Source organism: Mus pahari, chromosome 12, assembly GCF_900095145.1.
Source record: "Mus pahari chromosome 12, PAHARI_EIJ_v1.1, whole genome shotgun sequence".
Lineage (NCBI taxonomy): Eukaryota > Metazoa > Chordata > Mammalia > Rodentia > Muridae > Mus > Mus pahari.
Window position 1 is genome coordinate 44,068,373 of NC_034601.1, and position 23,444 is coordinate 44,091,816.

The 23,444-nt window shown below is 41.2% G+C and overlaps 1 protein-coding gene across 10 annotated transcripts in view; it reads left to right on the forward strand.

Moving 5' to 3' along the window:
- Positions 1-18,447, forward strand: part of Cd47 (CD47 molecule) — a 55,711-nt gene extending 37,264 nt beyond the window's left edge. For 2 of the 10 annotated variants that reach the window (XM_029544470.1, XM_029544475.1), the window contains 8 exons: positions 1,200-1,307; positions 2,378-2,470; positions 3,384-3,476; positions 5,072-5,164; positions 13,651-13,682; positions 14,938-14,962; positions 15,586-15,618; positions 17,609-18,447. In XM_029544470.1, coding sequence (XP_029400330.1) covers positions 1,200-1,307; positions 2,378-2,470; positions 3,384-3,476; positions 5,072-5,164; positions 13,651-13,682; positions 14,938-14,962; positions 15,586-15,618; positions 17,609-17,613 — 482 coding nt within the window. In that variant the 3' untranslated portion in view covers positions 17,614-18,447. Of the gene's footprint in view, positions 1-1,199; positions 1,308-2,377; positions 2,471-3,383; positions 3,477-5,071; positions 5,165-6,777; positions 6,823-13,650; positions 13,683-14,937; positions 14,963-15,585; positions 15,619-16,137; positions 16,758-17,608 lie in introns of those variants that run through there. The other 8 variants (XM_029544472.1, XM_021209400.2, XM_029544469.1 and 5 more) reach the window with 7 other exon arrangements.
- Positions 18,448-23,444: the final 4,997 nt, after the last annotated feature.

Here is a 23,444-nt window from a genome sequence, read left to right on the forward strand (position 1 = left end):
GGAGAGGAGAGGAGAGGAGAGGAGAGAAGAGAAGAGAAGAGAAGAGAAGAGAAGAGAAGAGAAGAGAAGAGAAGAGAAGAGAAGAGAAAAGAGAAGAGAACTGGAAAGGGGGGGGATATATAAAATCTTAGAGCCTGCTTTTAGTGACCTGTTTCCTCCAGCAAGGCTCCATGACCTAGACAATGCATTACCTCCCCCAAACAGCACCACCTAGTGTTCACATGCCTGAGCCTGTGAGGGGCACTTCTGATTCGCACCATCACACTCCCTCAGCTGCCAGCAAGCAGGATATCAGTTTACAGGTGGCACTAGAAGCATGTCAGTCTCTTCTCCTGCAGCTCTCTGTTCTCAGTCTTATTTCTGGTGGCCTTTAATGGTTTTCCTTCCTTCCTTCCTTCCTTCCTTCCTTCCTTCCTTCCTTCCTTCCTTCCTTCCTCCCTCCCTCCCTCCCTCCCTCCCTTCCTTCCTTGCTTCCTTCCTTCTTTTTTATGAAAAAAATCATCATTAACAAAACAAAAAGTTCAATGGTAGTGTGAGACCTACCATTTGAAATATTTTGTGTCAGCGAGGGAGATGGCACCTGAGACTGAGCCTGCATGAGGGTCAGTGATGCCCACCATGAATCCTCTTGAACCTTGGCAGTGTTGAAAGTTTTAGGGATTTTTCTCCACTGGGATTTTACAAGGATATGATATGATTTATTTATTACTTTTTCTGTTCTCATTTTTAAATCGCATTACCTAGATTTCTAGGTGTCTTACTATGTTTTTTAAAAGGACATTATGGATTTGGGGTGATTTTGCTCCTTGGGGGAAATTGAAAGTGTCTGGGAGCACGCTGATTGCTAGATAGGGAAGCGGGGACTCTTCTGACATCTAGTATGTAGGGTTCAGGTATTCTGCCATATTCTATGCACAGATCTACTGCTTGGGGGGAAATGTGAAAAGGCTTAATGATGCTTCCATTTAGAAGGCCTTTTATATGCAGTTTGATTGTATAAATATCACCTACCCCTTCAGCATCCATTTCCCATGGCCATGGCTTATAAAAACGCATGGGGGCAGGGGGTAAGGCGCTAAGGAGTGGTGCTTCAGGGGCTTCTCACGTACGGAGAGTTGTCAGTGTCTCTCTCACATTGCATGTTACAGAAATGACATCGCTTGTGACTGAGTTACATAACTCTTTGTTTTTCTTTTAAGCACTCAAATATAAATCCAGCCATACGAATAAGAGAATCATTCTGCTGCTCGTCGCCGGGCTGGTGCTCACAGTCATCGTGGTTGTTGGAGCCATCCTTCTCATCCCAGGTGAGATGCATGGGTACCAGGATCAGGGCTGGGGGCTGAGGTGAACCAGTATCCCAAGGGAGCATGCATTTTAGGGCTGCTGTGACAGCTTGTGGCAAGTGATGCAGCCTGAACTCTCTCTCAAGGGCTGTTTCCCCCTCTGGGGACTCTGGGGAAGAATCCTTGCCCTTGTTATTCTAGCTTCTGGTGTTGACAGACAGTACTTAGAATTCCTTCACTAGTAGAGTTGCTCCCCATCACCAGCTCCTCCTGACCTCTGTAACCTCTGTGTCTGCATGATGTCCTTCTCCCTGATCCCCTCTACGAGGACACTAACTAGGTATTCAGGCACTCAAATTCAGGCAAAACCTTCTTTCTCCATCCTTAACTTAGCAGCATATCTTTTCCCATTCAGTATTTATTCTGACACTTGAGGTCATGTTCATGGTTCCTAGGGACAGGAAGGCGGGAATATAACCAGAACCTCCATTCAGTCCACTATGGAGGCAAAGCTCCCTGGCTAAGATGTAGAAATGGGCATGAACCTGGAGCTATGTCTGTCCGAAGTGCTTGTTGCAGCTGAGAGGGGAAAGTGCTAGTAGCATAGAGAGGCAGGTAGATGGGAAGGAAAGCAAAGCCTGGGCCTCAGCATGGTGGACCATAGCATACAAAGGCCATCTCTTGGGGACGCTGCGACACAGGAGGATCTTTGGGACAGATTTGGCAGCTGTGTTTGCATCCAGGCCTGGAGAGGTGAAGAGATCAAGAAATAGTAGGTGATTTGGCTTGGGGACAGACTGAATGTTGAGAATGTGTGGTGCAAGGTGAGGCCAAGTTTATCATCTGGAATCAGGTAAGGCAGTTAAAGAGTTAAAGCCAAATAAAAGAGTCACAACGTTGAGACATGGATCCTTTAGTTTGGCCCTAAATGATAAAATAAGAGTTACTTTGTATGGACTTAAGGAAAGCATTTTAAGCCTTTCACGGTTTATAAGGTAGCACTGAGATTAAAGCACTTAGTAGAATAAGTATATAACTTCACAAAGAAGTGTGTAAGAAAAATACCTTAAACACTATGTATTGACAAACAGGAGAAAAGCCTGTGAAGAATGCGTCTGGACTTGGCCTCATTGTAATCTCTACGGGAATATTAATACTACTTCAGTACAATGTGTTTATGACAGGTGAGTCTTTGGTCTTACAGGCTGGTTTTTGCCTTTTTCTTTAAAAGAAAAATACTTGGTGAAAATATTCCTGCATGGTTTTAACTGTTCAGTAGAAGCTCCATTATTCCATTGTCCATTGTGTTCTTAGTGACATTTCCCATACAGATTAATTTTGAGGTTGCTAGGGTTTCTCAAAAATTATTTTGTAGAAAGCAGTTTTCTTGCATATTTGATGGCATTGCTGTAATTTTAAAGTGTGGCGTATTTTAATGGCTACTGCATGTTCTAATTTCAGGGCTTTTTTAGCTGTAAGTCAGTATTAGAAGCACTCTTTCCTCTTTTTGTAAACCTTTGCAGTAGAAAGACTGGCTCTGTGAAGTGGGGTTATAAGTCATGAATTTCAGAAGCATTGGTAACACCGAATTGTATAGCTATTCTAACTGTAATCAATTTCATTTTTTGTGCATTTAAAAATAAGTCAAGGTTATATTTTTGTTACTGTTAAAAGAGTCTGATTTAGCACTGAGTCCCTAGCCTGTATTTGAAGGTTCCTTAGAAAGGCACAGCTCTTGTCCACTCACAGAGTGTAGCGGTTATGTTCGGGTGCTAGGTTTTTCTCCCCCTCAGAAAGGTTGTGTGCATGTACAGAAGCCATGCGTAACAAGCCATTCTTACCGCACAACTTACGAATGTAAGGACAACATTGCTTCAGGGTTTTAGTAAAGACCTCCAGTCCCTCTCAGATCCCTGGCAGTACAAGCTTGCTGTATGTGTGAGTCTGGAGCTGACATTCCTATGTGAAGGTTAGCTGAGAAACACGTCATGTGGCGAGGGACTGCAGCCCATCTCTGAGTGTGGCAAATGTCCACAGGACTGATTGCTACATCAGGGTTCTCAACACGTTTCTGTTATGTCCTTTCCCTCCCCCCAGCTTTTGGAATGACCTCTTTCACCATTGCCATATTGATCACTCAAGTGCTGGGCTACGTCCTTGCTGTGGTCGGGCTGTGTCTCTGCATCATGGGTGAGTCACACTCTTTGGTGTTTTTGAGCTGAGTATCAATTAGGTTATCACTCTTACTTTCCCTCCTCCTCCTCCTCCTCCTCCTCCTCCTCCTCCTTTTCTTCTTCCTCCTCCTCTTCTTTTTAACTAAATTTTTCTTTTAGAATCATAAGAATTATTATTTAGAATAGCTGTGGGCACATAGGCAAACCTTGTGGAAAGTACAGAGTTACCACATATACTACCCCTTTTCTATTCCCCACAGACACGCAGCTTCCCTAAGCATTCGCACTGGTGCAGTGGATTAACCAACATGGTGACAATCATTCCCACTCCACATTAATAGCTTATATCACACTTGGTAGCTAGTGTTGTACAGTACTTTCTGTGGCTATGACAGGTGTGCAGTGTGTGCCCATTGTGACGTCATGTGGAATAATCTCCCTCGTATACTTTCTGTTCATCTGTCTCTCCCCCTGACCCCTGACATCACTGACCTTTTTAACTTTCCATGTAGTCTTGAGCTTTTCAAAATGCCTTAGAGCTGGATGTATACTATGAGGAAAGCAGAGGTCTTGTCTACACACAATACGGAGGTTACGTTTGTGCCTTTTCATGTGGGCTTCCTTAATTTTTAAATATTAATCTCAAGTTCCATCCATGTCTTTTTATAGCTTAATAGCTCATTAGAGCTGGAAAATATTGTTGCCATAATGTGTTTAGGATTTTGCATTCACCTACTGAGGGGCCATCCTGGTCGCTTTCCTTTTTTTGATGACAGATGAATAAAGCTACTGTAAACATCAATGAGCATGTGTTTTTTTGTGGATATAAATTTTCAGCTCTAGTTGGCTAAATACCAAGGGCTGTAATTTTTGCATTGTGTGGTAAGGTACAGTTAATTTTTGTAGTAAACTGGCAAACTCTGTTTGGTAACACCATCAGGGAGGGATAGTTTGCTTCGCCTCGTGTTTTTCAGCATTTAGAATTTTCAGCCTTTTTTTTTTTTTTCAGCACTCCCCTCCACACATACAGACACACATACACACATACACACATACACACATACACACACACACACACACACACACACCAATATAAATAGTATTTTTCCCATCGCTACAAGAATGCTGCCAATATACGGCTTCTGAGATGACGGCTCTCATAGCCAACTATAGTGCCTGTGTTTGTGGGAGAACTTGCCAGATAACCAGGCTCTGCATGAATGGCGCCTTTGACTTTACCTTGACTTGATTTTTTCACTAATCTTGGTACAGTAAAAATACACTGCTAAAAATGCTTTTTTTCCTATTAATAATTAAGCTATTTTAGTGAGCTAGTAATAAAGATATTTGTATACAGTGTACATGTGGATAAAAGTTTTACTGGTCATTAGAATAAAACATAATATCCTTCAAGCTGGCATTTGCTGGGGTGTAGTTCAGTGGTAGTACTATTTGCCTAGTATGTAAATCTAGAGTTGGGACTCTACAACCAAACCTAACAAAAAAATATACTTGATACCATTCGTTACTGTTGATTCCATTAAACTAAGATTGCTTTACTTTATATGCATATATAGCATATATCTAACTGTATTTCATTTGTTTCTACAGCTTGTGAACCAGTGCACGGCCCTCTTTTGATTTCAGGTTTGGGTATCATAGCTCTAGCAGAATTACTTGGATTAGTTTATATGAAGTTTGTCGGTAAGTTAATCTTACTTTTTAAGCCTCTGCAAAGAATTTTAGATATTTAGAAAATAGATTTTGTGTATACATCCAGCTGGGGGTGGAAACCTATTGATGTCTCCAAAAAGGAGAAAATATAATTGGAGAGATGCCAATTAAAGAGGGCACAGGCATATGGATTTATGCAGTTTGAGTTACAACCTAAGAAAGAAAGTGGCTCAGTGCATTAGGAGGAATAACACTTATTTTTATAAGCAAAAGAGGACACCTTTGGAGGCTCCATATTAATTAGTATGGAAGGTCTGTCCACGGTCCAGGTTCCTCCTACGGAGCTCTGTCTGTCTCTCTGGACTCTGTATACACTGCTTACATACACAGACTCCCCTCTGGAGAAAGGACCTGAAAATTAAAGCCTCTCACGTCTATATTTAATATGCAATGACTTCCAATGCACTGCTTTAAAACGCTTCTGGTGAAAACCCAGTATATTAAAAGAGATCTTTAAATTCAAGATTTTACTGCCTTTAAAATCAGCTTGTAGTAAGTGTAGACTAGGGTTCACCACTTGGTGCTTAATCTGTCAATCTCGAATATGGGTTTTCTGCATTCTTATTATGAACATGTATGGACATAGATAAGTGCTTTTAGTGATGCCTGAACTAGAGTGTGCCTCGTGTAAGCTACACCTGACCCTGGCCATAGGATTTATGAGTCACCCTTAAAAGAAGTAGTTTATTATTTTTATGAAATGATAGCCTACTCTTCACCATGGAACTAAAAGTTCAAAAGTTAAGTCATTGAAACAAATCAGTATGTCCAATGTACTCTTAGATGAACTTCTAAAAATGATTACAAAAAACTTGAATAGTATAGTCAGTCTATTTTTCCTAGTATTTACATAAGACTTTCAAAAAGTTTTCCACCTTTATTTCTGAACTTTATTTCTTAACTTCAAAGCCTAACTGCCTTTAGTTTGTGTGTTCATAAGTTCATAAGTATTAGTTGTTCCTTACTGAACCTTCCCGACTTTACACCACATCAAGCACAGCTAAGACATCTGTAGCCGGCTGGCATACCAGAGCTGACTCCGATGCCTTGAATTTGGATGAATATTCTATTTTTGTTAGTCTTCCAATCAGCCTGTGTCTGGACTCGGGAGCTGACACCACTGATTTGGTTGCTCCCATGAATGCTAAGAACAGTATGTGACCTGCGGTATTCACACAGCAGTGGCTTAGGTGTCTCTGGCTGGCGGTCAGCTCTCCGCTCTGATTTTTTTCCCTCCCTATCTGGAATGCATCCCTTTGTTTGCTCCCAGGCTTCCATATCTGATCAAGAGTTCTGTGCAGTATCGCTACCATGAGCACTGCCATTGCCCAGTGGCTGCCTTCTGCCTCTGATCTAGAACTTTCTCCGTGGCTTATAGCTCTGTGAAGCTCATAAAAGCTACAGTAATTATCCAGATTACTGTGTTAAATGAAAGCAAAATGAAAGCAAAGTACCCAAGGTGTTTTCTTTATGATGATTTGCTAGGTAAATACGCTATATGTAATATAATAATCTAGTACAGTTTTATTGACACTTTGAACCTATCCTAAATTAACTTTTCAAATCAACTTGTCTGACACCAGAGTGGAGAGAGACACCTTCGTTCAGTTAAGAGGCAAGAAGGAAAGGTACAGAATGGTTGCTGCTCTGTAGATACTGTGGTAGACTAGGACAGTGAGTGTGCTTGGCTTGTGTATTCTCACTGCTTAAATCTAAACATATGTAGCATTAAGGTTGCAAATTTGAACATTCTTATCAGAAAGTGAAAGTCTTGTTTCCAAAATAGTTCCTTCCCTTGCAGACCCCATTGTAGAAATGGGTGACTTTCGATTTGAATGCAATAAAATCTTCAGATTTTTTTTTAAAAAAGTTCTCTTTCTAAAGTTAGTTAATATCCCTGTGATAGTCATAACTTTTATATTTTTTATGATCTCTGAGTTTGAATTTGTAGCCTTAATTGCAATGTTAAGGGTTTTGATTTTTAACATTTGCTTTCTATGGCAAAATATAATTTTTTAAATTGTGCTTTTTTCTTATGAGAAGGATTTTAATTTCATGAAGTCAGAGAACTATAACTTAATATGAGCACATAAGAAAGATTAACAGAAACTAACTGAACTCACTATAGCAGGGTTTGTTTCTGTATAGAGCAGCTGTAGTCATTATTTGTATGTTACAGGGCTTGTTTGTTTTTAAAGCCTTTACTATTGGGCAGTAGGGGCAGGTACAGCTGTTCTGATTCAAATCCACTTGCTGGGATTCAGAGCTGCAGTCTGCCACAACGTCTCAAGTATTCTGAAACGATACAGAAGCACACGTATATTGTGTGTATAATTATTCACATATCTTTCCTCATCTGTGTTTACAAAGTGTATATAAATCACTAGAAAAATTGTTCCCAGGAACTGAGAGCCTGCAAGCATATTTATGGAGTGTAGTCAGGTATTTTAGAGTGAGAGCAACATACCAAGAATCATTGCAAGACTGCAAGTAAGCGCGCGTGGAATGCTTAAAGCTTTTGAGTTTTGAGTTTAAAAAGAAAAGATGACTACCAGTGCCCAGGCTCATGACACATGATAGCAGCAGACCAAGCACGCCCTTTATTTATCACCTGGCTTATATCGCCATTCGTGAGAATTCACCCAGGTAAAATTAACTCTTGCACAGTTAGTTCTATAACATCCGAGGATCATGACCAACTAGTGTCCCTCATAGCCACTGTTCTATAGTTCTGTTCAGAATGAGCTGGCCAAATTAGACTTGAAAGGGAGAACTTAGCAGCCATCTAAGTGAACAGGAGGCTAGCAAGACAGAGCGCATCTTAAGAGTTACTTACGATGGATACACTTATGACTGTGAATATGACTCTGAAATGTTATCTCTGACCCTTGTTGTATGCTGTATTCCTGAGGAGATGGATAGATTTCCCGAATAGGAAAACAGCGGCAGGTCACTGTTTGGCTCGGATAACCCCCAAATCTAATTTGGGGATCCTCTGAGTTCTATTGGGGTTACTTACAGGCACAGAATTGTCTCAGAAAAACACCAGCATTACCAAAATCCCACTCTAGAATGGGTGGAAAGGCCCCTGAAAACCAGATTCCCTACCCAGCCTTCAGGAAGCACAGTAGGTTGGGGTGTCCTGTGCAGACAGCTCAGTTGCTCTGAACTTCTTCCAGGCAGCTCTGATAATCCATTTTTCTAGGCAGCTAGTGTGGTCTGAGGGATGAGCAGCTGTCTTTTCTGCTCTCAGAAGCTGGGAGAGGGAGGAGCCTAGTGCGTCTGGTCAGTTTCAAGGGCTTCCAGAAGCAACTTTTTTCTTGTTGACTCCTTGAGCCTAGAGAGCTTCCCTGGAGGATAGAGGAGGTTTTACTCTGCGAGGAAACTGCTAAACAAGAATGCTTTGTATTACCAATGGTCTTGATGGTCACAGTGTTCTATCTCAGTTTAGTTTACTGGGGAGCCTGTTGGGTGTGGTAGATCTCTACCACTCTCTGCCACTTTCAAATAGAGGTTGCCTTTTTTCTTGGATTCCCTGAGTGCCACCACAATGAAGGTCACTCATTAAAGCCACCCATGGCCCTCAGAGACACACAGAGCTCATGAGGCCCTGTGGGTAACTGGCTTCACAGGAGAGGACATCGTGTGGCTTAGATGTTGGTAGGACACAGTACCTCTGAACCATCCTACTGGTGTCAGTAACCAGCATTGGTTACCACTCTGCTGTCCTTCATGGTCACCGGCATCCAACCCTGCAGCCTTCATTGTTAGCAACTGTCTCATCCTCACCGTTAGGTCCCTATGTTATTTTTCAAAATTTCATTTATATTTCACCTTTAGTAGTCAGGCATATACATTATACGAAACATAGGACTCAGCAGTAAGATACAGTATGTTTGTCCTGGGATACAATCACCACTAGTGTTGAATAACAGCTTGGGAAGAATCTCCATTGAAATATTTATATATTTATCAAAGTCAAACACTGTTGTCCTGGGGGGGGGGGTTACTTCCTAATTTTTTCTAAATAGTGAGCTTTAATTCAATGGTCCTTCTTATATCAAATGGATACTCCGAAATCTTGTAGTTAGCCATGATTTTATTTTTTTTAAAGAAAAAGAAGTTTCAATTGATTTAATTCTCAAAGATGCCAGTAGGAAAGATTCATTGCTATCTAGTCATCCTCAGATCAGAATATTTTAGCAGTATAATTTTAGCAGTACAGACCACCAAAAGCCAAGGAGTTAGCTTTAGGATACATTCCCCTCTCTCTTTAAGTAACACTCTCTCATTTTTTATGAATACTGTATTTATATCATTTCTGCCCTGCCTCTCCTTCCTAATACTCCTCTGGTGCTCCTGCCTCAAATTCATGGCCTCATATTCTTTAATTATTTTATCTATGGGTAAGGTAAATGTGTAAGCCCAACCTGCTGAATTCACTTAGGGTTGCCCATACATATGTGTCTGTGACTGAGTCCTTGGGGTTCCGTCATCTAGAGGAGCTTATCCTCAGAGAAGACTGACTGACCTTTCTCCCAGTAGTCATGAGTTGCCTGAAGCTCTTCACTGAGGGGCAGGATCCTGTGAGAGTTCCCCCATCCATGTTGTCATGCCAACTGGTACAGTCATTATGCGGGTCTTGTTTAGGCAACCGTATTGTTGAGAATTCATGGGTGCAGCTTCCCTATCTTATAAAAGACGCTCTAGGGGAGTCATGTACATTACACAGAATGGTGCAGCAAACATCCCGGTCATCTGATGTTAACAGGCTTTCTGCCTCCTTCTTCTGTAGTGTTGCTAACCCGTATGCTAAACCACAGGCATAGAGATTATTTTGTAGCGTCCTCAGTTTTGGCTAGGCACCCAGGATCGTCAGTTGTCCCCTGCATATTGACCAGGTGTTTCTGTGATCATCTCCATTTGCATCAGAAGGAAAGTGGGAACTGCACTTAGCTGTGAGTATAAGGATACGTTTTTTAGGACACAGGTCTGCTTTAGGTGAAGTCAAACAGCTAGGCTCTCTTCTGGGTCCTTGGCCTTATCAGCCACAGGTGGTTGGCTACGATTAACCATGTCAAGTACGAATTCCCTCCTGTTGATCAGGCCTTATATCTAGTTAGATGACTGCTGGTTACCCTCAGTATTGAAGTGCCACTACAGGACCTTTGGGTATATCTTGCTGTTATGGCCATTGTCATGATTCATGAGTGTTATAGCTGGGCAGGATCACTGATTGGTTTTCCTGCTTTGGTAGCTTTCATAGCTCCATGATGTACCCTGAGATCTAATCTTTAAAAATAAAGAGACTTCCATTGATCTAGCTTTATTCTTCAAGTCCTGAGTCCAAAGTATATGTGTCTTCAGCAATAGGGCGTTACATGCCGTTTTGAGGGGATAACCAAGGGCCATGCCAGTAGCCTATATTGTTTGGGGAGTCCTTGAACTCCCCTGACCAACAACTTGAAAGGTTTCTCATGCCTTGTTTTTGGTTCATGGTCTATTGCTTTTGGGGGCAGTATTATCACCCAAAGTAGCATGACTTCATTTAAGTTACGTGTGTATGTATACATGTACACACACAATTGTAATAAACATAAAATGACTCCTAATTTTTAAAAATCTTTATGGTTATTGGTCGTTATTTATCTTTTGAAATATTCATATATGTATACAATGTGTGTTGATCATATAGACCCCCAACTGTTTCCCTCCAACTCTCTCTGGGACCCATTATCCCATTTTCCTTCTGACTCCATGTTTTCCTTTTTTAATCACTTAAAGTATTATTATTATTATTATTATTATTATTATTATTATTATTGATAGTCTTCCTAGTCCAGTTAATTCTGACCACATGTGTGTGGCAGTATTTTTGCCAATAATCATAATGATGATAATGACAGTCTCCTGAGTCCAATTAGTGGAGCCACATCCCCAGGGAAAACTGATTTCTCTCTCCCTCGGCAGCCATAATCTTCCAGTAGCTTATTATCTAGAGATGGAGGTCCTATGAGCCGTCCTCCAACCATGCTGGAATTTTGTTGGCCAGATCTTGTGCAGTTCTTGTCTAAACCAGCTACATCTGCTGTGAGTTGGGTGTGTCTGTGAATGACTTCCTGTCCTGGAGGCAGTGTTTCTCAGCTCTCCTTCCATCCTCCAGCTCTTTCAGTTCAGAGTTCCGAGATGTTCACTGGGCCATGGGTGGAGATAGAGGGCCATCTATGGCTGAGCATCCGGTCACTGACCGACTCTCTGCACTTTGGCTCCTGATGAGTCTGCCTTCATCACTAACGAACAACTGCAAGCAGAAACCTCTCTGAACAAGGTTGAGCACAGCATAAATCTGGCTTCCCCACGTGACTCTCCGTTGAACACCGTTTTTTGTTTTTTGTATTTTTTTTCTATTTTTGAATTTGTGCACACAATACTGTGCTTTCTCAGTCTTTTATCACTAAATATGTCCTTCGACATTCTCATACACGTGTATATACAATACATCCTGATTACTGGTGCCCTCCATGTGCCCGTTCCTCAGCACCCCATCAACCCGCCCTCCTCCCTGCAAATCTCTTTGGTGTATTCATGAGATCCTATTTTTGTTTTAAGACCCAATTGGTTTAACCAGGGCCATCTATGTGACCAAGAGTTTGGAAAGGTCTACTGGAGCCTGACAGGCTCGTGAGTATTTATTCAGCTGAGGGAATGCCTCTCCAGTGCCCAGAATCTACCATTGGCCATTCCTTTGATGGAAGGGACCCAGACCCCTTGGGTTCCTCCCCATCAACGCCTGGGTTCTGACAGGCCCATTCTTGTTGAGGTGTACTGCAGGCAAGTGCAATTGCATTGGGTTCATGGTTAGAATGTGTGTAGCATGCCCGGAAGATAGCAGTCATGTAGCTCTGGTTTCTGTCGTCCACCCCTTATCTTCCTTCTGCCCTCTCTTCCCCAGTGTTCCCTGGGCCTCAATAGGGGATGGTGTAAATGCCTCATTTATAGCTGAGCACTCACTTCTCCCTGTTACTTGAGTTCAGTTTACATAACTTAAGAATGACTGTGTTTTGCTCCCAATCTCCTGCTTAACTGTGTGATACACTCCACAACTGCTTCTTCCTTCTTCCCCACCAGTAACTCTCCACTCCAAATTCTTCCTTGCCTACTTTCTGTTTTCTTTTTAAACCTGTACCTCCTATCCCTATGTTTCTCGTTATTTTTAATTTAACCTCTTCCGATTCTGTGGTAATATGATGTGTATGTCTGGCCTGTTGGCTGCAGTTCTCCTGTTTGAGAAAGCCTGGTCTTCATTGGCGTTAGACGCTTGCTGAGTCTGCATGGGCAGGGTAGGGGAACTTGGCTGTCTTGGGCGTGCCTTTGTGTGCTAGCCAGTTGGGTTTCTGTGGAATCCTCTAAGCCCTAACACTGTTTCTCAGCAGTCCAGAATGACTGGGAAATTACTCTGCTTCGCTCCTGCCTTAAATCTACATTGTGCATTCTGCTGTGGCTCTCGGAGTGCTTACACTGTTTAAAATACCCAGAGGCTTGGATTTCTCAAGCTGAGATGGGTGGGGTAGGAAATTGTGCCTAGGAAAAGGATCCTGAGTTGTTGAGAGACTATTTCTGGTCATGTTTTCCTGTTCTTGGGACACAGGCTGTGTGTTAAGACCTGACTTCCTTGCTCTCTATGGCTTCCTGAACTGCTTTTACAAGGAAGTTTTCTTTTTTCTTTCTTTCTTTTTTTCCAATCTAATGTTGTTCTTTTCCCTCTTGTCATTTAATTTCTGCCCTCGATTGTTGCATCTTCATTAGCTAGTCTGTGCAGAAGCAGTAAAGGGAGCAGCTCACAATGCCAGGAAGGAATACCCAGAGGGGGAGGCCCGGGTTTGGTTTTGAAACTACCAAACTGGGATAGCTCTAGGCTCGCAGGAGGGAGGGAGCATTGAAGGGATCATGCTTTGTTGCAGCTTGCTAGCTGCCTAGAGCTTTGAGGACTGGGAATATGAGAGAAAGGAAGAAAAGGCTGCTCAGTTAGGAAGAAGGAGAGCGTGTTGAGAGAGGGGAAGTCGCTTGTTGCCCCATTCTGGCCATCCCAGCTAGGAAGCAGAAAGAGGTGGCACCCTGGTGGCAGTGAGTAGCTGACAGCCTCTTTCAACATGAGGTATTGGACTTCAGAGAGGCGCGTGCGCATGAGCGAGTCTGTGGTTTTGTTTTTTTTGTTGTTGTTTTTTTTTCTTTTAATTTGCTGTAGGCATCTCCTTGCTTCCTTTCCTGCTGTCAATGCATTTATTCAAGAGTCCTCTGTAGTTTTCTAGTAGACCTTCAAAGCTACAACTCCTGCACTGGAGTCTCTAGTACCTTCTGGTTTTAGTCCCGAACATGTATGTTATCTTAAAATTAAGTATTCTATTGCTTCATGTATCTTATTATTATTATTGTATTTATGCTTTTATTTATACCAGCTTCCAACCAGAGGACTATACAACCTCCTAGGGTAAGTTCAAGTTTATTAAATGAATTAAAAGCAGTTTCTTAGTGGATTAAAATGAGGGGTTGGTGATTGGAACATTGGACTGTTTGGTTCTCTGCTTAATGTGACATCAAATTAAGGCAGTGCTGAAGTCATTTCAGGGCCTGTGTATGAATAGGTCCGTTTGTGTCGTAAGACTTACCTTGAGGCATTTAAGTACCGATGAGATAGGAGAAGTGTCCCTGTAAGTTTGTACTCCCTTTATAGATCCAGAATCTAAGAGGGGGGGCTATAATTATCTCTTCCATCAGCAGGAAGCTGATTTCACTATGTCTCCCCATCTGTTGGATTTGTGTGATGTGAGTTCATAGAGTGACAGTTTCAAGCATGACATTAAGGAAGAAAAGTTTGTGTTAAATTGACTTCACTAAAAAGTATAGTCTGTAAGTATATGTTGTTGAAAAGATCCATTCCAAATAATGACCTACCATTTTATCAGCATTTTTCCTTCCTAGTGGTTTTATTGTATTTCAATAACTCCATAAGGTCTTTGGGAAAATTCTAAGAAAAAGATCAAATTCAGGAGGAAAATGTATGAGAAAAAAATTACTATATAAACTCACCATGGTGTCAGGCCTGAGAGTTCTTACATGGAATTAAGATCTGAAGGGGGAGTATATTGGACTCAGCTTCCTGTCCATAATGACTGGCAGGTAAGTCTGGCAGCCTCTAAGGACACGCCCAAAAGGCGGGCTTGGGCAGAATGTGTTAATTCACCTCTGCCTCTTACTCTGAGGAGACTGGTGTCACAGCTATCTATGTCAGCCACAAGCAGCTAACAGTTTTCCTAGTGCCTCTTATAGATAACCTAAGCAATGGACCATTAAATCCTACCAATTTTCTTGCTGTTACTGAGTTCAATTTGCATGATGTGAAAATGATTCTGCTTCACTACCATCTCTTATTTAACTGTATTTTCTATCTGTTACTGCAATTTGCATGTTTGTACATTAATACTTTTATAAGAATTTCTTGAACTGAGAATGGTGGGTGGAGTAGGGAATTATTCACAGAAAAATTACTAAGAGAATAATACGGTTATCATTAAACTATTAACTAGCCTTGGGAAGCTTTGTTTCATTAGCTTTTGCATCTTATTTTGCTTTTAGACCATAGGATTCTCCACTTATAATACAAGTTCAATGATAGTGTAAGTTTTAGCATAAAAAAACATAAAGTAACATACATTTTCTATAAATGTATTTTAAATATTTTCCAGAAAGCGGTAGAGGAACCCCTTAACGGTATGTGATTATTATAAGTCTGGGTCTATTAGCAGATCATAATTTGAGCTGATCCTGAAAGACATTGAATGCCCATCAATCCCTTGGGAAGAATCCAGTTTGGGAGTTTTGTTTGTTTCCTTGCTTTTTGGTTCATATTTTTTCTGGCCTTGATCTCTTGATTCTTTCTTGATTCTTCATCAGAAATTGGCAGCATTGCTTTTGTAATGTTCTCACTGTCCTGTGCTATACCAAGTGACATTTGGGCAAGTGGACCATTGAGCCTTTTTATACTGAACAAGATAAAATGTCACACCCTCAGTAAAGAATCATCTCTGTGGCTTCTGATTTCTAACTTGTCAATTTTAGAAAAATACAGGCTGCCACTATGGAGTGATACCAAAATGTGTCACTTACTTTCTATGTAAATCTAGATCTGTGTTCCCCAGAAAGTCTGTTTGCTTTTGTGGGTGCTGTGGGTGTGGGCTTTGCAATGAATGATAGCCTCAAATGAGTCTAGCTGTCTAGTTAAGGGATACTTGGCATTGTGTTGTTGGCATATCTGTTTATGTTGAGATTATTTCTAACTGTGAAATCTTACTAACTTGCCTCCTACTAATTGCCTGCTTGTTACTAATCCTCAGCTTTTAAAGAGTCAAAAGGAATGATGAATGACGGTAAGTATAAAGTTTGCATGTGACTGTGCCCTGGTGATGCATGGACAGATGAGGTTTAGAGCTCACCCGTGGTTGTGCACTGGTTGACACATATGGATGTTTACAAAGGACCCAGAGAGCTTTCTTGAAATTACAACTTTAAAAAAAAAAAAAAAAATGACAGGGACACTGTCAATCGTGAATGTCCAAGTATTTTGGTGTGTCCATCTTAGATCTAGCTTGGTATTGTGTTCTTTTCTTTTACCTGGTGACAGTGTCATTTTTTTTTCTGTTGGTAGATAAAGAACAGAGCTCATAGGGTCTCATGGATGGGAACCTCCTGGTTCCTCAGCTGAGCAGCAGCTACGATTGGTACACATATTTCAGGCCATGCACCTTTTGACTGAATGTTTTAAATGCCTTGCATAAGGAGTGTAGATATCCTGGCATAAGTTTGTCTCACTTTGACAGAGTTTTATACTTGTGGAGAGATTTTGTTGCATGTCACACTGGGGGTGATATATCTACTTTTCCATGCAGGAACTTAGTCCCAACCTCATGAGAAAGGATTAAAGAGAAAGAGACTTCTTTATTCACCCCAGCTTTTCCCTCTTTTCTGAACTCCAGATCAACAGCAAATACATGTTTCCTGAATATGACCTACGCATGTGCTTATTAATTCTTCCCAAAGAAGTCTGTAATTTTCCTCCTTAATATAGACATACATTCTTTAACCGTAATAGGCTATGATTCTCCAGCCCCATTGGCATTTAGTAACTCCATTTGTATTTATATTCTATTTTCAAAAACATCTTCATGCCGTCAGTACTTGCAACCCATCCTTTTCTCGTGTAGGCTCTGCTTTGTATTTTACTGCTGTAAAGCCTGTGACCTGCCTGCTCACCTCCCTAGCAAAGAATTGCAGGTAGCAGAGGAGGCCTTCTTCCCCAGAGCACAATTAACTTCTGCATAGGATTAAAAACACTTCGATCATGTGTTGGCTGAGCTAAATTTAAAACAGGCTCTGGCTTGACGGGAAGTCCAGAATGGTCCCATGGTTACAGGCTTTTGTCGTAGCTTTTAAATGTGTGTTTTGCTACACAAGCTGCTGCTACCTAAAAATATTGTTGTAGTGGGAACAAATGTACACCATGCCAGGATTCCTGGCATGTTTTTATCATGTTTACCCTCTGTGTTTGGTTTCTCAGCTATTGTGTTCTTTCTATTATCTACTGCAGTGTCAGGTTTCTGTAAGTGGATTAAAAATAATAAATAAATAAATAAATAAATAAATAAAAACTTTTCTCCATTTGTAGAAAACCAGTGTGAAAACTTTCAGTGTCTCTTTGTTAATTTTCTTTAAAATGTAACTTTTTTTTTTTAAAAGTCACCGTTTCAAGAGATGCCGTAAAGAACTGTTAATTACTTTGGTTTTTTTAGTTGTTTGTGTAGCACATGAGGTGGCCTCTGAGGGCCTTGAAAACGCCCCGAATTTTGTCCACATTTAGCTGATCACAGTTTGGTTTTTAAATGTTTGTTACGGGCTGTGTCTTCTGATGTCCACGCTGGACTCACAGCGTACAGGTCGTCCTGAACAAAGTTCAAGACACCTCCCCAAGAACTTCCTCTTTACCTATGCCGGATCACAAGTCTGTTTCACTTGTATTAGCCGAATGCTGTAAATCAAAAGTGAACATGGTAGAGTATTATTCTTGGATCAATAACTTCTGCTTTGAAAAATAAACATCTCGTGCCTTGTGTTGAACGTCCCCAGCAAACCAAGGTTATCAGTCTGTGTTGATTTTATTTTCCAATGCCATTGGCATTTTACTTACCAAACTGAAAAGGCTAATGATTTGCCTGATTTCTGTCTGTGACCTTCACAGGTACATTTTCATTATTTTCGATAGAATATAACTCAAACAGTTTCAAGCTTTAGCAACAGATCATGTCTCGGTGCCTAGGAAGCAGGCGTGAGTAGTGACGAAATGTCGATGTTTCTGTTTTCCAGAATAGGTGAAGGGAAGTGACGGACTGTAACTTGGAAGTCAGAAATGGAAGAATACAGTTGTCTAAGCACCAGGGCCTTCACGACTCACAGCTGGAAGGAACAGACAACAGTAACTGACTTTCATCCATAAAAAACATGTCACTGAACCATAAATGATTACTAAGTTTATATTCAAAGCAGCTGTAATTTACGTAATAAAAAAATACGATGTGCTGTGTAACCAATTGAAATCCCATTTTTCTATTGTTTCTACTCAACTAGGGGCAAATGTTTCAGGGGCAACTTCCAAGAATGATGCTTGTTAGATCCTTGAGTCTCTGAACACTGAGTTTAAATCGATTCCGAGTGAGACTCGCCAAGCACTAACCTGAGGGTTAGTTACCCGAGATACCTATGAAAAACAGTGGTATCCAGTAAGCCTTAGTAAACTCAGGTTGCCAGCAGCTTTGCCACTTCCGCTGCTAGCTGAATAACAAGACTGCCACTTCTGGGTCATCGTGATAGAGACTGAAGTAGAAAAGTGAATGTGGTTGGGCAAATCCCGTGTGGCCCCTCTGTGTGCTATGATATTGATGGCACTGGTGTCTTCATTCTTGGGGGTTGCCATCATTCACACACACCCCTTTTGACATACAGTGCACCCTGGTTTTGAATACTTTTTTTGCACCCTGTCCCGTCCTGCTACTTTGATTTGCGTTATGAGATATACATATATATATATATAATACCTTTTCTCCTCTTTAAACATGGTCCTGTGACACAATAGTGTCAGTTGCGGAAAGGAGCCAGACTTATTCTCAAAGCACTGTGCTCAAACTCTTCAGAAAAAAAAAAAAAAAGAAAAAAAAGCTATGGTTGTAACATATGTATTCCAGACCTCTGATTTAAAGGCAAAAAGAAAAAGAAAAAAAAAAAAACTACAGTGTTTCTTCTCATGTTTTCTGATCGGAGGCATGACAAAGCAAGACTGAAATCTGAACTATGTCTCCTGCATGGCAACACGTGTCTCCGTCAGGCCCTCGCAAGGCCCGGGGAGGGGGTTCTACACCTCTTGTCTCTTTGTTGCATGCTAAACACTCATCACCTTCCTACTGTATCCTGCCTCCTGCCTCCTGCAGCCTCCTTCCTCCTCCTCCTCCTCCTCCTCCTCTTCCTCCTCCAAGTTTGAAAGGTAAAACAAAACAACCACATTCCCTACCCAGTTAGAAGAAAACCAATGTCCTGACAGTTGTGATCGCATGGAGTACTTTTAGATTATTAGCACCTGTTTTTTACCTCGTTTGTGGGCGTGTTTGTATGTGCACACGTATAAAGTAGGCACATGCATCTTCTGTATGGGCAAAAGTGCAGCATCTACAGAAGAGCAGACGCCAACTTTGTGCTTTTAGTGAATACATTAAAAAAAAAAGGTCCTTATTGAGTGGAATTATATTTGATGCAAATATTTGAGCTCTTTAAGACTTTAAAACTAGATAATGTGCCAAGCTTTTATGACTGCTCACCAGTGCCCTCTGAAGAAACACCAGTACTTTTTCCTGTTTGTGTAATAAAGGCATCGTATTCGTGTTTGCATTACTAACGGTTATTTCTTCTTAGTCCACTGAATGTTTCCATGTGCCTCTCGTATGCCAAACATTTTGTCATCTTTCATGTGGGGACCAAATGGTTTGTCTGAGGCAAACCTAAACCTATGACCTGCTGAGGCCTCTCAGAAAACTGACCACAGTACCAAGATAGTGCTTCTCAAAGAAAAGTAGGTTCCCTCCCTGGTTTTGTAGCTGCCTCAAATATTAGCGTCATTCGGAGGAGCTGAACACCTTTATATAAGTCTGATGGCTCCTGATGCTTTTAGTTCTTATGAAAATATTTACACTCGGATCATATTGTTGATGACTTAAACTCAAGTTTTGATGAAGAGAGCAAAAAAATATCAGATGGATTCAGGACAGTTGCAGGGTTTTTGTTTTGTTTTGTTTTGTTTTGTTTTTTCTGTTCTCTGTTAGGAAAAGTCAGGTGTGAAAATCTTTATAGTCAAATTTTTTTATGAACTAAGGTTGTACCTTTTAATATGTAGTCAACGCCCCTCTGCTTGGGGTTCAGTCTTGGGTCTTAACCAGCTGTCATGTTCTCTATGCTGCCTGCCACTAGAGGCACTGAGTGCTCTAGACAGTCCCATCGGTGGTAGCCAGGGAAACGAAAGACGAACTCAACCCTTGCTCCTAATAATCAGCTCTCTGTATGAAGGATGGCAGCATCAAGAGTCCTCCTGCCTGGGCATTATTGGGCCAGTTCACCCTCTTTAAATCAAACCCACAGTGGCTCCCAGTTCTCGTCCCATCAGATTTAAATTGCTAACAGTATGGTGGGCACCACACATCTGTTTTGTCCCACGATGCGCTTTTCTCTCCCCAATCCCGATTTCTGCTGTCATATCCTCTATTCAATTTTTATTTATTGTCTGCCCTCCACTTACACAATAGTAGAGAGCAGTGCCATTTGTCACTTTCTGCAACAGTTTTCCGAGCCTTTACGGCTGAATCCCATTTTTCTTCTCTTTCAAACTGTTTGTCCCAGCCCTCCTCCCTCACGGCTGTCCTTCCAGTCACCCCATCCATCTGGGGGCCTCTTTTCTCTCTCACTTACCCTTCCTGGTGCTTCATGGATCTCTGCTTACCTTGTGGGGTTGTTTGTTTGTTTGTTTGTTTTTTGTTGTTATTTTTGTTTTTTTGGGGGGGGGGTTGTCTTATTCTTCTCATTGGACTTTAAGATTCCTTCCTCAGCGAAAGTGCTGCCTCCCTTTTCTGCCCTCGGTGTTCTGTGTACTTTAGATAATAGTGTAGAAGTTTGATGGCAAAAGTTGCCTGCACTTAAATTTCTCTTTTTAATAGGGTGGGCTGGAGTTGGGTTTTTTCCTTCTTTCTTTCTTTCTTTCTTTCTTTCTTTCTTTCTTTCTTTCTTTCTTTCTTTCTTTCTTTCTTTCTTTCTTTCTTTCTTTCTTTTGACCAATCTCACAGGCTTTGAGAATTATAAAAGGTGACAGTTCACCTGAAAAATCACAGGTCTGGCCTGTTTAAATTGTTGAAAATATCTGATTAAAAGTCTTGGGGCTGTATCATAATGGGCTCTCTTTCAGGACGTTGTAGTCAATAGAGTGGCTGAATCGTACTTGAGTTTATAAAGCTCCAAAAGTGATGTACCCACTCTGCTATTGTCGAGTTAGTAAGAGTTCAGCTGTGTATCATTGTCTAGGTTTATCTTGTCCTACAGTGGGTATTCAAATATGGCCACCAGAGGATATGTGTAAATATAAGCGCCTGCATTTGCCTGTTGTTGAGAACTGGAGGGAAAAAAAAACAATGTCTGGCAAAGCTTTGCCTTTTTATTGTAATTAATTGACAGTTTATTTAGAGATAAGAGTTTTCAGAAATCTCTTAACTGCCACAGCCCCCAAGGGTTCTTGTTTTGCCATCTTCAGTGGCTAACAGAGATGATCCAAGTTAACGTGAAAGAGATGAGCAGTAGCCAGGAAATCGTCCTGCCTTTAACTCTGGCTGTCCTTAATTATGACTGTTTAATGCTGAATTTCCCATCCATCTAGTGTTTGAGGGTAAAGACAGGGCATTTTTAAATAAGCATTTCTGTAAGATGGCATCGGTAGGATCTTCTGTGTTGCTATCATGGATGAAAGAGGGAAACATTTCTTATTTTTATTAAACAGAGCATTATTTACAGAAAGCCATTGTTGAGAATTAGTTCCCACATCATATAAATATCCATTAACCATTCTAAATTGTAAGAGAACTCCAGTGTTGCTATGCACAAGGAACTCTCCTGGGGGCCTTTTTTTGCATAGCAATTAAAGGTATGCTATTTGTCAGTAGCCATTTTTTGCAGTGATTTAAAGACCAAAGTTGTTTTACAGCTGTGTTACCCTTAAAGGTTTTGTTTTTTTTTTTAATGTATTAAATCAATTTATCACTGTTTGAAGCTTTGAATACCTGCAATCTTTGCCAAGATACTTTTTTATTTAAAAAAAAAATAACTGTGTAAATATTACCCTGTAATATTATATATACTTAATAAAACATTTTAAGCTATTTTGTTGGGTTATTTCTGTTGCTGCAATGGCCTACCACAAGCACATTTCTGAGAAATTTTGTTTTTTTAATATATTTTTCTAGTCTTCAAAAATTCTATGTAATGGAGAGGGTGATTTTTCAAAAAGAATTTTTACTGAATCGTTTAAGTGTATTTACTATGTGACTCTTAGAATTTTAATTAGGAGATTGAAACATAGGCAGTGTCTGTTATAGGTAACATTTCATAATTTTTCCTCACAGTAGAGAATAAACATGAGAAAACAGAGGCCCTGGGTCCTAGTCCTGACAGTACTGCTCCCTAGCAAAAAGACTCTGGCAGAGCCCTTAACCTGCGGCTCTAAAGGATGAGGTTAGCCTCTGCCCAAACTGAAACTGGTTCTCCATTTTAATTTGTCCTTGATTAGTCACTTTGACTGCAGTTAAAGAAAAGTCAGACAAGCTGGGCAGTGGTGGCACATGCCTTTAATCCCAGCACGTGGGAGGCAGAGGCAGGCGGATTTCTGAGTTCAAAGCCAGCCTGGTCTACAGAGTGAGTTCCAGGACAGCCAGGGCTATACAGAGAAACCCTATCTCGAAAAACCAAAATAAATAAATAAATAAATAAATAAAAATAAATAAAAATAAGTCAGACCTGAGGTAGGGGACATGTAGATCTTTTGGTCAATGTCATCAGAAAATTCAGCTGATACAGCTGGAGTCTGGCTTCTGAGAGAGTCAAGGAGTTGGGGTCCTGCCCTACCAGTTTACAGCTTTTCTCTTTGTGGCTCCTCAGGAAGCAGAGATTAATGGATGCATGCTATTGCTTAGCTTCTTTTCTCCGTTAATGCCATCTGGCATTTAGGGTGGGTCTTCCCATCTCACCCTAATCTAGATGGTCCCTCAGAGACATGCCCGGAGGCTTGTCTCCTGGATGCTGTTAGAGCATGCCAAACTGGTGTTATTAATGATAGCAGTATACATGTCTCCGAGCCACTGAGGCCAAGCATTTCTTGCTCCGACTTGTCCAGACCCACCTCTTCATACAGCCTGGAACAGAGGTTGTGGGCTGTATCCATGGTGTATTAACCCAGCTGGGAGTTGGAGAACAGAGGGCAAAGTGTCTTGAAGCAGAACTGGGTAGTTACGAGACAATTGAAGTCATTAGATTTGAGAAACGGGTTCCCAGGCAGTGCCACATCCCTCCGGGTCCTTCTTACAAGGCTACATTGCATGTGTGTGATTGTCGACCATTTCAATGGGAAACAATACTTGGCAGCAGAGTACCACCTCGTTCCCTACATCATAGGCAATTTAATTTTTATGCACTTAGGAGGACTTTCACTCCCAGCAGGAGTGACTAATGGAATTCCGAGAGCATTTAATGGCCTGCCTCCTGCACTGGAAGCTTCTTGGTGTGGCACAGAACTGTACTCAACCTGATTAGGACTCCCACTGAGGTAGAGGTTTCAAGTGCAACTGGCTACCACTTTCCTATGGCACCTTTCCACCCAAGGTCTCAGGTTTAACAACTTTACAAAACCATGGATTAGGGTAAGATCTGAAGTTGCCCATTTGGCAGTGTTTGCCTTATGGGAACTCACCCAGCAGGCTGTTTGTAAACTTTAGGTTCAGGTACTCACCCACCACAGCAGAGGAGAGTGAAGTATTTAACCCAAGGTATGGATAATCAGGCTGCTTACTTAACATCGAGGACAGCCCTATAGACCACATAGAAGTGATCAGAACTCTAGTTATGA